The sequence below is a fragment of the Vipera ursinii genome (genome assembly GCF_947247035.1).
Source record: "Vipera ursinii genome assembly, chromosome: Z".
In the NCBI taxonomy this organism is placed as follows: domain Eukaryota; kingdom Metazoa; phylum Chordata; class Lepidosauria; order Squamata; family Viperidae; genus Vipera; species Vipera ursinii.
The window spans coordinates 62,637,570-62,652,949 of NC_139517.1; the positions used below are offsets into that span (position 1 = coordinate 62,637,570).

At 44.8% G+C, this 15,380-nt stretch overlaps 1 protein-coding gene across 1 annotated transcript in view; it reads right to left on the bottom strand.

The window, feature by feature from the left end:
* Positions 1-15,380, bottom strand: part of CNTNAP2 (contactin associated protein 2) — a gene marked incomplete at its 5' end in the record, with an annotated part of 1,430,381 nt that overhangs the window by 474,797 nt on the left and 940,204 nt on the right. The window contains one exon of the mRNA XM_083378276.1: positions 6,503-6,622. Coding sequence (XP_083234402.1) covers positions 6,503-6,622 — 120 coding nt within the window. The remainder of the gene's footprint in view (positions 1-6,502; positions 6,623-15,380) is intronic.

Below are 15,380 nucleotides of genomic sequence, written 5' to 3' on the forward strand. Positions count from 1 at the left end.
TTGCAGCAGGATCATTTCCAGCCTCCTCACACTTCATTCGGACAAACAAACCAGATCCCAGAGGATTGTATTTCTGCCTTTACCATCCCCTTTCCTAGTTTCCCATAAATTGATAGGGAATGCTTAGTAAGAAAGCAATTGTTTATATTGTGATGCATAGCAGGCAGGTGGAATAAACAAAGGTTACATTTAAGGGAGGAGGTGAAAGCCATAAAGCCCCATGCCTTTCCCTCTTTCCCTTGGGAATGGCAGAATCCAGGGGAACGTGAGATTTGGGTTTAGCTTAGAGGAGATAGTTAGAAATAAAATATCAATGGATTTTGACATCCAGGTTGCTTCTCTCTTTGACCAGTTTCCAGGGATTGTTTCTTGTCCTGACCCTCTAGTGCACGGGTTGGCAACTTGCGGCTCTGGAGCCACATGCGACTCTTTAAGCCATCTCCTGTGGCTCACAGTCCTCCTCTGCCATGTGCAGTTCCGGAAAAAAAAGTGGGACTGAAAAAGTTCAATCAGTCAATTCAAACTGTTCACACAAAAAAAAACCCTTCCGAAGTTTGAATTGATTGGTTGAACTTCTTTGCTTTGTGGGACTGCCCACAAGCCATTTGTGGGACTGCCCACAAACCTCTTTGCTTCTTCGGACTGCACATGGCAGCAGCAGAGGAAGCGGAGGAAGAGACAGGAGGACTGGACAGGTGAGTTGGCCCTTTTTCTACCTGCTGCGTGGGTGAGGGTGGCCAGTCTTGGGGTGCCCCGGGCCTGCCTCTTCCCTGCCTGGCAGGTCTCCCCTTGCCCTGCTCCACTGCCACCTCTGCTAGCCCAGGGGGGGTCCAGGGGGGGGTCTTAGAAGCTTCCCCTGTCGGCCTTCACCTTTTGGCCATCCCCTTTTCTCAGATGGCTTGCCCGAACAAAGAGGAGCTGAAGGCAGCAGCTCTGCAAGCCTCCGCCGCCCCCTTTGTTCAGGCCAGGCAGCTGAGAGAAGGGGGCAGCAGAGGCTTGCAGAGCTGCTGCCTTTGGCTCCTCTTCATTTGGCGGGGGCGGCAGAGGCTTGCAGAGCTGCTGCCCTCGGCTGCTTTTCTTTCGGGCCATCCAGCCTCTGCTGCCCTGTTCTCTCAGCTGCCTGGCCCAAACAAAGTGGGTGGTGGAAGCTTGCAGAGCTGCTGCCTTCGGCTCCTCTTCATTCAGGCCAGGCAGCTGAGAGAAGGGGGAGGTGGAGGCTGGATGGCCTGAATGAAGTGGAGCCAAAGGCAGCAGCTCTGCAAACCTCCGCCGCCCGCTTCGTTTGGGCCAGGCAGCTGAGAGAAGAGGGCGGTGGAGGCTTGCAGAACTGCTGCCTTCAGCTCCTCTTTGTGCAGGGTGGCAGCAGAGGCTTGCAGAGCTGCTGCCTTCAGCTGCTTTTTTTTTCAGGTCAAAAATGCTTTAACCAAATGGTCTTTCTTATTCCAAACAATATACAGAAAAACAGAGGAAAAATTACTTGATGATTCATTGCACTGGCTTGGAAAGTTAGTTGGTAAAGGAAGAAAGCTAGAGAGAAGGGGGAGGCAGAGGCAGGATGAGTGGGCCCTTTTTCTATCTGCTGCACGGGTGGGGGTGGCCAGTCTTGGGGTGCCCCTGGCATGCTTCTTCCCTGCCCAGTAGGTCTCCCCTTGTCCTGCTCCTCTGCCACCTCTGCTAACCCAGGGGGTGTCCCACAGGGGGTCTCAGAAGCTTCCCCTGTCAGCCTCCGCCTTTTGGGCATCCCCTTCTCAGCTGGCTGGCCTGAATGAAGAGGAGCCAAAGGCAGCAGCTCTGCAAGCCTCCACCACCCCCTTTGTTCGGGCCAGGCAGCTGAGAGAATGGGGCCACAGAGGCAGGCGGATCCCCATACGAGGGTGGGGACACCTCCGGGTCCCTACACAAATGGCGACGGGGCAGGCAGTACTCAGAAAGCGGGTGTGAGGGATGCTGCTTGCAGCAGAAGGAGGTTTGAGCTGTGAAGAAAAACTCTTCGCACTCCGATTCTTCCTAGAGAGGGACTTTCATTACTTCAGAGATTTGTTTTTATTTGGGAATTAAATTTCACATACATTCGGCAATGTTCACGCTGAAGCAGGACACGTGTGCGTGGTACCATACTCAAAGCCACACGAGGAGCTGAGCTTAGCAAAAGCACCTCTGATGCCTTTTCCTCCTCCCGAGAAGCAAAATAAAGGGTACCCAGGGCATGCGCTTACAGTCAGTTGTATGCTTGGAACCCACGCGCTCCATTTGTAGTTGCGGTGTCCCCAGGTGGGCTCTTTCTTGATCAGCCCACCTGCCTTGCAGTAACCCACCCTTTACTTCCTTTCCACCACTACTACCCTTCTCCCCCTGTGCTCGGTTGGCCTTGGAGCCACTGCTGGGCAATGCCATTTGTGCACTACCAAAAGGTGGTGATCCTGGGAAACTGCTCTGCCTGGCTGGAGGAAAGAGGAGTGGGCTGTCTGCAGGAGGCACCATGTGGCAAGAGGTGCTGGGCAGCTGCTCTTCTGTGAGCGGTGCCTCAAGAGCCGGGCGTGGGTGGGAGTTGGAAGTTCAGCAGGGAGCAAAGGGAGTGCTGTGGAAAAGGGAGCCGGGTGAGCTGGGCATGTGCCAAAGCGATGGCCAGGAGGATAGTAGCGAAAAGGGGACCAGGAGGGGGCGGCGGGTTTTGCTGTTCCTGAGCTGACCAAGTCTGGAGGGCAACTCACAAGGCGTCTGGGAGCTGGCGGGTGTTGCCTGGCAGAGAGGCAGTGGTGGCAGGAGTTTGCAGGCAAGGGAGGGGAGGCAGGCGAGCACCAGAATGCCAGGGAGATTACCACCTTGGTTGCCCCATTTGCTGGGGGGTGGCAGGGTGTGAAAGAGCAAGTGGTTGTGCGTGTGAAGTCACAGAAGATGCTAAGCTGGAAGCAACCCTCATATTGAACTGCAGAGAGCTGGATGGGTGGTTGGGGGCAGAGCCAGTGTATGTCTTGCCTTAGGCTCCACTCCTCAATAGAGTCTGTTGTTATGCGCATGCGCGCATGCGCACGCACATTTTGCAGCTCAAACTTTTTTCTTTTGTGAGGGAACCGGTTCTGAGTGGCTCTTTCACTGTTTCAGGTTGCCGACCCCTGCTCTAGTGCTTTGCACAATAATTTGACCCCCTCTTCTTTGTGGCAGCCTCTCAAATACTGGAATACTGCTATCGTGTCATCCTATTTCTTCTTTTTTTTTAGACTAGCCAAATCCAAGTCCTACAATTATTTTTCATATATTTTAATCTCCTGGCCTTGGATCATCTTAGCTGCTCTTCTCTCAACTTTTTCCAAGGTCTCAACATCTTTTTTGTAGTATAGTGACCAAAATTAGTTGCAATATTCCAGATGTTGTCTCACTAGGGTTTTATAAAGCGGTACTAATATTTCACGTGATCTTGATTCTATGCCTCTGTATATGCAACTCAGTATTTCATTAGCTTTTTAGGCTGCTGCTGCACATTGATGGCTCATAGTCAAACGATTGTCCACTAGGACAAGAAGTAACCAGGTTTGATGTGACATGTCCAGGAGTTATTGTTTAAAATGTTTACTTCATCAGGGCAACAGAGCCTTGAAGAAGAGTAAGTAAAGAGACAGCTTGTAATTCAGGAGAACCAGTCAGAGGGAATACTTTCTACTAGTCATACTGTGACATGTACATCTTTTCATATAAAGAAATTTTGTATATTACCATCCATAAACCAATGAGGAATAATCTATTTTAAAAAAAGAGATGAAGGGAAAAATCTTTATAACAACAAAATTGAAAATAAATGCCTAATACAATCTCCACATGCATTTATTACACACCGAAACACTTTCAGGCCTAAATAAGTCCATAAAACAGGCTGTTTTGTTTCAAAAAGCTAGCTATAAAATGAAAGTGAAAACTTTATAATAAATAAAGTCTTAATGTAGACTATCAGTCTGACTTCTACTAATGAATACCAATTCAAATGAATGTAGAAAAAAGAACAGTAATAGCAACTTCAATTCAGAAATTAAATAGATATGTTACTTTACTTCATATAGTTTATAGACCTAATCCAAACTCTTGCCCTTTAGCGAAGAATAAAGAGAAAATTCCATTATTTTACTTCCTGGAGAATACATATAGAATCCTGATGAAACCCAGAGGTTATTGCCTTATTCTAGTCTAAAATGTAACCCAAGAACTTTCCAATGCTCTTTCATTCAAATATGTATAAACTACTAAAACTATTGTGTAAGTTTAATTATGTGTAACTGTCAGTTGAACCAAATGGTGTATCACAGTTTTTGAATCAATGTACTTCAAATGGGCTAATTTACAGAATTGTCCAAAATCTCAGACCCATTATTCTTGTGGGATTGAAATTTGACAAAGTTGTGGCCATTTCAGTGCTGTTATGCTGCTGCTCCATTTCACTGCGGTAGTCAGCTGCAATCATGTCCTTTCAAATATTCCCTGCAAGCTTCCTACAAGGGGAAGCCATCAGGAAGTCAAAATTTGCTCCTACTCCTATCACTTTTTTGTCCAGCCATGTTTTTTCTATTTCTTCTATCTATTCCCTTAACAGACCATAACAGAAAATTCACTTTGTATATCTCATGATATTATCAGGGCACATACATTGGAAGCTAAAATTTCCCAAAGCAGGAATATGAAAATTATTATAAGTAATTTATACTTACTAATAGAGTATATGGCAGCAGATTTCCACAAAATTATCAGATTGGTAGAGATAAAAGCACCAAACTTAAAGCAAGAAAATAATATTGGGGACAACAATTTTATGCTCAGAAGATAATCATTTTTTATAAATAGTTATGCTTCTGATGTTATAATAATCATTTGTTACAAGCCATGTCATGTTAACTTTTTGGAAAGCTTCAGCCAAATTGAAGCCATCCAAGTGAAGCATGATAATTATCAGTTAGGTTTCTTAGCTTTGAATAAAAAGTCACCCTTCAAGGAATTCAAATTATAATATTGTTTTATAATTAATCCTCCTTCTCCTCCTGCTCCACCATCTCCTCCTCCTCTTCCTTCTCTCTCTCTCTCTGTCCCCTCCATCCCTCTCTTTCTTTCCTGTAGTCTAAGCCACAGTGCTAAGGAAAGCCCTCAAAATCACAAATTTCTTATTTATTAATTCACTTCATACACAGCACCTTTGAAGTAGGATTTTCAGCTGTTAATATTTTTAGCGAAAACATCTCACCTCATTTAACAGACTGCATTCTTATCAAGTAACTCAGCCATTGCTGCTTAAAAGAAAGCAGTTGTCCACATAAAATTGGAAGGGAACTAAGAGGTAATCAAGTTCAACCCTTTGCAAACTGCAGGATTTACTATACCATCTCAATATATGACTATCCAGACTCTGCTTGAAAACCCCCAGTGAAGGGGAAGAAACTACTCCCTGCAGTATCCTATTCCACTGATTGACAGCTCTTACTGTCAAGACCATATTCTTAATGTCTAATCTGTATCTACATCTTTGATGTTTCATCCCATTCTAGGCTTATCCACTGGAGCAAGTGGATATGAACCTCCTACAATGTGACAACCCTTCAGAGATTTTTAAGACAAAGTACGACAGCCTTTGTTTGGCAATCCTAGCTTCAACTGACATTTTTGGTGACGCTCGGTCTAGGATTTCTTTATTTGTGATTTTTGCAGATCATGAGATATTTAATAGTCATCTCCTACCACTACCATCATGGTGAGGCATTATTGGACTTTGTGTGAGGAGTTGCAAAAATCAGATCAGTGTAAATAATTATGTTTCAGATCAGGTTTGAATGAATTTCCATGCCTTAGTTATTAATGAACAAGTCCTACTAGGTTTAATAGGATAGACCTTTGAGACAATTCTTCTGTATTGCACAAATATAAAATTTAGGACTTAAAGGAATAAATTTCACCCAAGATGCCAATTACAGACAATATGAGGAACAGAAAAGAAGAATTTTCTCCTTCTATATGTGGTTGATTAAGTGAAGCAAGGATACAAAATAAAATAATAAATAAAACACTTTAGTCCTGATCAATAGACAATACAGTACTTGGCAGAGCCAAAAGCAAAGCCCTTTTGAGACATTTTATATGCATTAGACAGTAACAAGCATTGTGATATCATGTGATTTGAAGTCTTGCTCATCCTTGTTAATATTTGATCCAGCCAAAGGAAGAACTTCTGATTTATTTTCTCTATCTACAGATGCTTGGCTTGGGGTTGGCCACAGATCTGATTCTTGGCCACAGATCTGATTCTGCTGTGAGAGATGAAATATATAGCATTTATTCTAACAGAAAAATCCTGGATTGTTTCTCTTTAGGAAACATTACTTAAGATGGTCATTTTTTTTGCTCTCATAATAATTGTATGAAGAAGAATAGTGACTAGTATTTTATATTCAGTATTACATTTATAATGTGAAACAAAGGATTTGACCTGTTAAAAATATAAGGAAAAAGTTCCATTACAAAGTACAGTTACCTGTCATATCACAGTAAACTTTCAAAGGTCCCAGTGCACCACTGCCATCTGGATCTATCCAGTAAGAACCTGTTGTTTTACCCAAATGTTTATAGGCTTCACAGGAGAGTTCATAATGAGCTGAAACAAACAAAACCAGTAATTCAAGTAAGTAACCTGCTCAGAGATTCGGGAAAACTACATTTTCAGAAAAGGTCATAGCACTGTAAGAAAAGTTGTGAAAGAAGCATTGTAAAACTCCATTACTTGCACTGGAAAATTGACACCAGACATTTCCTGTTAAGCAGCACCTAAACAGGAATATTGCTTCAGTTGCTAAATAGAGATTGTTTGATGGGATCAGAAGATGTAGAATGTAGAATAGAATAGAGCTGGAGATATGGAGCTAATTCAGGAGAAAAGGAAATACTATTTGTTCAGGTACTTATAACTGCATGCTTGTTTCATAACTGCAATAATTATTCATTTGTTTCTTTCATTTTTTCTGTACTTATTAATAAATTTATTTGCCCGCCCAATCTTGCCAGGGTCTACTCTGAATGATTTACAATAGTAAAGTGGGGAAAAAATGTAAACATAATAAATAAGCATAACAATATCAAGGCAATACAATAATAAAAATAAACAAGGAAAGTACCATAATATGGATGGAGGTGGATCAGGAAGTGCAGCTGGGAGGAAGAGTCAACCCCAATCCAATAGCCAGTTCTAGTGCAGTACTTCCCTGTTGGGTCTCCAGGCCTACAGCAGAGTCAGGACTCCAGAACCTTGTAGAAGAATAGGGGGGGCAAGCCTTACCCCAGATGGCAGGATGTCCCATAGGGTAGGTGCTACAACAGCAAAGGCTCTTCTCTTGGATCCTCCCACCAGCCAGGTTTTCTTGACTGAAAGGCTCCACAGCAGGCCTCCTTTCTCTGCTATGGAGTTTAGGCTTGTATTAGCAGGATGGGATGGTCCATCAAGTAATCCTGACCCATACCATGGAGGGCTTTATAGGTCATAACCAAAACCTTGATCTGCACCCAGAAACAAACCAGCTGTCAAATTCCTAAGAGGGGGAAGGAAAGCTCTGGAATGCAAGAGTGCTTTTGTTGCCAGTGAGATGTTAGACATCAAGGACAAGTTACGAAATGTTTGAGTAGCACAGTCTTTTCCCAAAACAAAAGAACTGAATCCAATTGATGAATTACAAACTGTGAGTGGCCTGGAGCAGGAATAGGGGGTTTTTTTATGGGGCTTTCACAGGAAAAAAATCCAGAATTATCTTTGCTTCTACTGTACCTAGATGGATCTTTCAATAAAGCTATACTCTTGGTAATTTACAAGAGCTGAGAGTTTCTTTGGTTGAATGTGCCAAATGGGAGAGTTGACACTAAGTCAGTTCTCATAGTGCTTACCTGGACCCACCGGCAGGCCAAAGACCCAAGATGTTGGCAGCAGGCAAGGAATCAGAGGAGGAGAAGAAACTGGAGGAGCTCCTGGCTCAAGAAGCCCCAGAGGCACTGCAGGATGGAGCAGGGGCACAGCCCCTCTAAGCATGCAGACTCTAAGGATACAATCCATCTTCCACTTCACTTGAGTCAGAAGTGTCCTTAACATCTCCTCACAAGATGAACCCCCAACTGCATCCCCCCCCCAAAATGGCCATAAATCTTCATGGATTCTAGGTGGGGATTCTGCTGAGATAATTGCTAAAGGTGAAACTCTCTGATCCAGCTATCAGATGACAATCAGAGGCAGAGACAGAGGCATGCCCCAGTGCCCCACACAATGTTCGGGCTACCTTTGCTTTGCAGATGATGTCTCAATAGTCTTGCAAAACTTGCCTAACTCTTGTTTAAATTCATCTAATAACAAACAGTATTTAGCTTTTGGTGACAACATCACCCATCATAATTATCTTCCAACTGCCCCTACTGAGAACATGAATTGATTATATGAAGGCCAGCACAAGAAAAATACTTTAAACATTATGTCATGGAATGTAGCTAGGTGGTATCAATTTAGACACCTTAATTACTCTGATCCTTTGATAGATAAGGATATCATTTTGGTGCAAGAGACTTGGACTGTTGATGATTTCCTGCTTAATGGCTATCATTCATATAAGCTAGAAGCAAGGACAAGCAGAGGCCCAGGGAGACTGAAAGGACAGCTGGGTATATTTATTTCTACCAACATGAGAGCAGAGCCCACACTTATTACCCCTTTAAAACATATGGCTATGGCCTTTCTTTGCAAGTTGGACTTGGTCTGCTTTTAATAATTAATGTTTATCTCTCTCCATTGCTAAGAAAAGCTGAAACCACATCTGTATGGCTAGAGTTGGAATACTATGTTAGTAAACTTCTCATGGAATACCCAAATGACAGGGTCCTACTAGGGGAGAATCCAATGGTAGATTGGGACCAGATGATTATACATTATTTATGAAATACCATCAATATCCACCATTAGAGGTTCCCATACAAACTAGCACCTCCCTCACATGACCTAAAGACAATAGAGCTAATTATGCTGACCTGTCTTGCAAAGATGGCAAATAAATTTAACTTTTTCATATCCAATGGCTCATGGGCTGGCAACTATCCTGGCAAGTTTATATTTATGGAAGGGACCAAAACAAGCACCACTGATTATATCCTAAATTCTATGGACTTAAAACATTATATAGAAAATTTTGAAGTCCTACCTTACCTAGAAAGTGATAATCTACCACTATGTATAGACATTAAGCCCTTTATCTGGCAGATGCCCTCTGGGGATCATTTTATTCCTGCAATTTCTACAGCAGGCCTAACAAGATGTCAAGTCAAATGAACCCAACATCTTGACCAGAAGGTGAGGAGAGCTCTATCAGAGGATAACTTTCAAAAAATCTGTGCAGCCTTTATATCAGCCAACCCTATTCAAAATTTACTAGAATTATATAAAACCATAGTTCATAAGCTACAACCACTACTAGGATATAACCAAAACTTCACAGCTAATAGGCCCTGCATTGCCTCCAAACTATGGTTTGATAAAGATTGTATAGAAGCCAAGAAAGCTCTTGCCTTGGCATATAAGGTCTACAAAAGTGAGACTGGAAATGGCCATAAAACAACTCTTAAATATCTACTCACACTCAAAAACAATTTAAGCAATTGATCGCACTCAGGAAGACACAGACTACAAGGTCTTCATGGGAACAGCTTATTGAGGCAGCAAAGCAAAAGAACTCTTCCTTATTCTGGCATCTACAATAGCTTGCCACTCTGAAAGAATGTATACCTCATTAGACTCTCATATACCACTTACAACCTGGGTGGCCTTTGGTTTCAGGTTATGAAATTGAATCCCACATTGGCCAGCTCAGGACTGGGAAGTTTCCAGGAGCTGACTCCAGATAATACCACTGTCTTGGCCTTCAAACAAGCCCTAGAGAAAGACAAGTGGTTCCTCAGCCACAAGAATATCTGCTCAATGCAAGAAGGGCTAGCCTGGGTGAGAGGAAAATTATACAACCCAGCCAGAGACTGAAAATTATGCAAACCTGCCATGATTCAAAACATGACATTTTGGATTCATGAAGACCCTACAACTCTTAAAAAGATAGCTTTGGTGGCTGTCCCTTAAAAAAGACATTGAGAGCTATGTGTCTAACTGCTCCACCTGCGCAGCAGCCAAGCAGAGGCAGAGGAAAACTCCCAGCCTCCTGGAGCCTCTGGTGGAGCCTTCAACCCTCTGGAGAGAGATTTCCATTGACTTTATTGTAGAACTGCCGTAAAGTGCAGGAAAAACAGTCATTTGGGTAGTAACTTTATCCCATGCCAGAAGATACCCACTGCCAAAGCCCTAGCAAAATTATTCCATCATCACATCTATCACTTACATGGGGCACCATGTTGCATAATCTCTGACAGAGGAGTCCAATTCACTTCAAAGTTCTGGAGGGCATCCCTGGACCTTTTGGTGACAGATCATGCCCTGAATTCTAGTCACTATCCTCAAATGAATAGTGGGACAGAACAAATGAACTCAGTTCTAGAACAATACCTAAGATGCTTTATTAATTACCAATAAGATAGCTGGACTGACCTCCTATCATTTGCTGAATTTGCCTATAACAATGGTGGCAGGAGTACTGCAGATGGAAGGTGAGGCAACCAGTTGAGTGGGATGAGTCAACTGAATGGAAGCTCCTTGCCTCTGCCTGCAGCCCATTGATGAGCAGCTGGGAGAAAAGTTCGAAAACCTGGCAATCAAGGGAGTGGTGCCACTGGGGGCCAAGGATCCAGTAGACGGGACAGGGGGAAGGAAGTTGCTAACCACCCCATTTCCTCCCCTCCTGTAGCTCATGGTGCCAACATGTACTAGGATGATTGGATCTCCCCTGAAAGAAACAGCAGCAGCGGATTTCACCACCCCTCTCCCAGCAGGGCAGCATGCGATCCTGGTGGCTCAAGCAGGGGTTGGAGTCCCTCTGCTTCCCATCCTGGTGGTGGCAGTAGTCCTACTGCCTGGGAACATCTTTGGGAGAGACAAGCAACCACTGCCCTCCCTCCTATGATCTGGTTTGATGAGGATTTGGCCAAGCTGGCTCACTTCTTAGCCCAAATGTGGCATCACATGGAACGCTAATGGGGAATGTATCTAGATGATGCAGTCTGGTGAGCTGAGTTCTGCATTTGAACCCTTAAGCAGGGGATATGGCCAGTGGTGGAGTACACCCAGGATTTCTGCAGACTAGCCAGCCACCTTCCTGACTGGCCCAAGTATGTGCTGGTCTTCTACTTATGAAGGGGACTAGACCGAGAAGTGTACCAGCGCTGCATATCCCAAGGGGTGCTGTGAACCTGCAAGTGTGGTTCCAAGTAGCCAGTGGAGATTGACCTGATGGAGTTCCAAGAGGTCACCATGCAGGAAAGCCAACCCTGCAGAGCACCCAAGAGATGCTGAGATCCTTGGGAGAAAGGGGACATGTCCTTGATTGGAGGAGACAAACCTCATCAAGCTTCAGAATTCTGTAGTAAGGAGGGCCACTGACCAGCTGATTGCCTTGCACCACAACCAGCAACTGTTCCTCTCTCTGCCAATCAGCCCAAATAGTCCCAGCAAAGCAAACAAGAAGATGCGCAAGGAGCTACAGTATTTGAGTTCTGTCCTCCATTCAGCGAGAAGGAGGGAACCCCAAGCAATGCCCAAACAGGTCCAGTCTTCTATGAGAGCAACAGTGAGGGAGAAGATGACCTAATGGTAAAATGGCACCATCATCTCCATGATGGCCAGGGTGGAGATTGTGATGTTTCCAAGGGGACAAGAGGGATCATCATAACATTACTAGACTTGGGTTGCACCCAGTGCACAGTCTAGGTGATGGAGAGGTCGGGACTGAGACTGAGAAAACTGAGATGACCCATGGCATTTTTCCTAGTTAGATGGATCAATAACAGGGGGTTTGCCAGCCACCTGCCTGGCCAAGCTGGTTTGGCTCAAAGCGGCAACTCATGTAGTGACTTTTAGGTTTATTGTAGTCCCCGACATGATTGATCCTATGATAATGGTGGAAAAAGTGGAACCCCTCTCTCAGGTGGGATAGAAAAAAGTGGCAGATGTGGAGGAGATCTGCTAGTCAGCAAGAGTCAGGAAAAGTGCAATGGGCCACCTATGTACCTGTGATTAGAAAAGTGAAAGTGGAGACTGCAAATACACTAAGAAGAGACAGTGGATTAGAGCTGCTGATTTCAGCAGAATATCACGTCCTAGCTGAGGTTTTTAGCAAAAAGAAATCAGATGTGCTCCCACCTCACTGACCAACTGACTGTGCAATAGAGATGATAAGTAAAGGTAAAGGTTCCCCCGCACATGCGTGCTAGTTGTTTCCGACTCTAGGGGCCGGTGCTCATCTCCGTTTCAAAGCCAAAGAGCCAGCGCTTGTCCGAGGACGTCTCCGTGGTCATGTGGCCGGCATGACTAGACATCAAAGGCGCACAGAACGCTGTTACCTTCCCACCATAGTGGTCCCTATTTTTCTACTTGCATTTTTTACGTGCTTTCGAACTGCTATTTTGGCAGAAGCTGGGATGAGTAACAGGCGCTCACTCTGTTACACAGCGCTCAGGATTCGACCCGCCAAACTGCTGACCTTCTGATCGACAAGTTCAGTGTCCTAACCCACTGAACCACCATGTCCCTTAATAGAGATCATACTGGGAGCCAAAATTGTACTCTATGACCCACAGAGAGATGGATGAACTCCAAGCATTTATAGATAAGAACTTGGTGAGGGGGTTCATTCAGACAGCAAAACTGAGGATGGCAACCCCAGTGTTATTCAAAGAAAAGAAGGATAAGATAAGATAAGATAAGATAAGATAAGATAAGATAAGATAAGATAAGATAAGATAAGATAAGATAAGATAAGATAAGATAAGATAAGATAAGATAAGATAAGATAAGATAATCTTTATTGTCATTTTTAACTGTGGGCACAATGGCGCACATCAAAAATGAAATTTAGTTGCCCACTATCAAAGTGAGACACATACATGACACCCCCCAAACATACTACATACAACATATGAGGTAAGTTGTGCCTTAGTCCTGCCCTGCTGCCCTTTCACCATCCCCTTGCCCCCTCCTCCTGGCCTATCCTGGGGGGTCTCCCATCCTATTGCTAAGGAAGCTTTGGATACAAAGCCAGGTCTCCTCACATGGAGAGGGAATGGGCCTCCCTTTTGACTTTGCCCTTGTACCCATCATGAGCAACATGGCTAAGGAGAGCAAGCACAGCAGCTGGGCACCCCCTTGGGAAAGTGGGCCTGGGCTTAGTGCCGCGGGTGCTTGAGGGCTGGGCAGGGCATTTGACCTCTGCACCACTGTCCAGCCCCCCCCCACACACACATGGCCTGAGAGCAACAGTGAGGCTCCTCCAGTGGACTATGCCTTGGCATGTGCCCCGGTCCCATCTCCTTCTGCCAGAGACCCTCAGATCTGTCCCACTCCTGCCCAGGCCCCCATAGGCACCCTTGACATGAACAATGTAGAGCTGGCCATGCCCACCCAGTAGGCCACACGGACTACAGCCATGCCCACCCAGTAGGCCACACCCACCCTGGCCACACCCACCCAGCCCCCCAAGGGCAACTGCAATGCTGATGCAGACCTCAATGAAATTGAGTTTGACACCCCTGTGCTAGGCTATTTAGCAAAGGGAAAAAACTTCACAAAGCTGTACCTGCAGAAGGAGGACTACTAAGTGAGGATTAAGGAGGGCAATGAGTGGAAAATGATATTTAATTGCCCCCTAGGCTGCTATCGGTTTTGAGTAATGTCCTTTGGGCTGCAAAGGGCCTCTACCATGTTCATGCAACTGATAAATGAAGTCCTGCATGATCACCTGAAGGAGGTTGACTTGACTTGATTTCCCCCCCCCTCCATCTGTGATTGGATTAAAGACTTTCTGAGGGACCAGCCAGAAACAGTGAGGGTCGGGTCTGTTTCATCCACCCCCTTGAAGGTTTGCATAGGGCTGCGTGCTTAGCCCCTACCTGTACTCACTGTACACATACGATTGTGTATCATCCGACCCATCCACTGCAATCATTAAGTTTGCAGATGATACCACTATAGTGGGTCTTATTATAGGTGGAGATGAAACAGCATACAGGGGGAGGTTCAAAAACTGTCCTTATGATGTTTAGAGAACAACTTGCACCTGATCATCGGCAAGACTTCAGGAGAAGAGAGAAACCTACCCCACTTTACATTGGGGGGGGCTGTGTGGAGAGCTCCTTTAAATTCCTGGCAGTCTACCTCTGTGAAGATCTTACCTGGAAAGTCAATACAACCCAGGTGGCCAGAAAGGCCCAACAAAGACTCCACTTCCTCAGGGTCTTGTGGAAGAACAGGGTAGAACAACAACTAATGACCTTCTTTTACCAGTCTACTATAGAGAGCATCCTCTGCACTGTATTGTGGTTTGGTATGCTGGCCTGACAGCTGCGGATAGGAAGATATTACAGAGGGTAGTGAGCACAGCACAAAACATTGTGGGCTGTCCCCTGATACCACTGGATGACATTGCCAGGACTCGCTGCTTTGGAAGAGTGAGGAAAATTCTCAGGGACGACTCACACCCTGGTTGGTATCTCTTTATTCTCCTACCATCAGGTATAGCCAGCCATACCAACAGGCTGAAAAACAGCTTCTATCCATGGGCTGTCAGGCTCCTGAATGGGAAATGTAAGATTGACTTGCGAGGCTGGTGTGTTGTGCAATTAGCTCACATGGTGTAACAAGATGGTGGGTTTATTGTCACTGTGAGTTGTGGGGGGGGCACGAAGGGAGGCTTAGCCAATCTCACTGTACACATGTTGTATTTTGATAATAAAGGTTCATTCATTCATTGTGGAAGTCGACTGTGTCTGCCTTGTTGTGTTTTATTTTTCAGAACTATCTTTCTTCTGGAGGGTGTGCATGTCAAACCTGAGTCCTTATTGCACTTGCTGTTGCTCAGTTTGCCAAACAGCAAGGTAGGGGAGTGGGCAAATTCCTAAGGGGGGAGGAAAGCTCTAGAATGTAAGAGAGACTTCTGTTGCCAGCAAGACATTAGAGACCAAGGTCAAGTAATGAAATGTTTGAGTGGCACAGATTGTCAAGATTGAATTGCTAAGATGCTTGCTAACCTCTGTTGCTAATAAACTTGCCATAGAAATAGGAGGGAGGGGATGTTGGGGAAAGAAACTGGAGTTTTAAGAAGCCATCTATGGATTGTGAGAGCCAAGGTGACAAAAACAAGTGTGACAGAAAAGCGGGCTGTTCTCATAACAAACCAAAGAAATGTAATTGGCCAATGTGAACACTTGGAGTGGAGTGGGGGTTATAGAAAGCTATT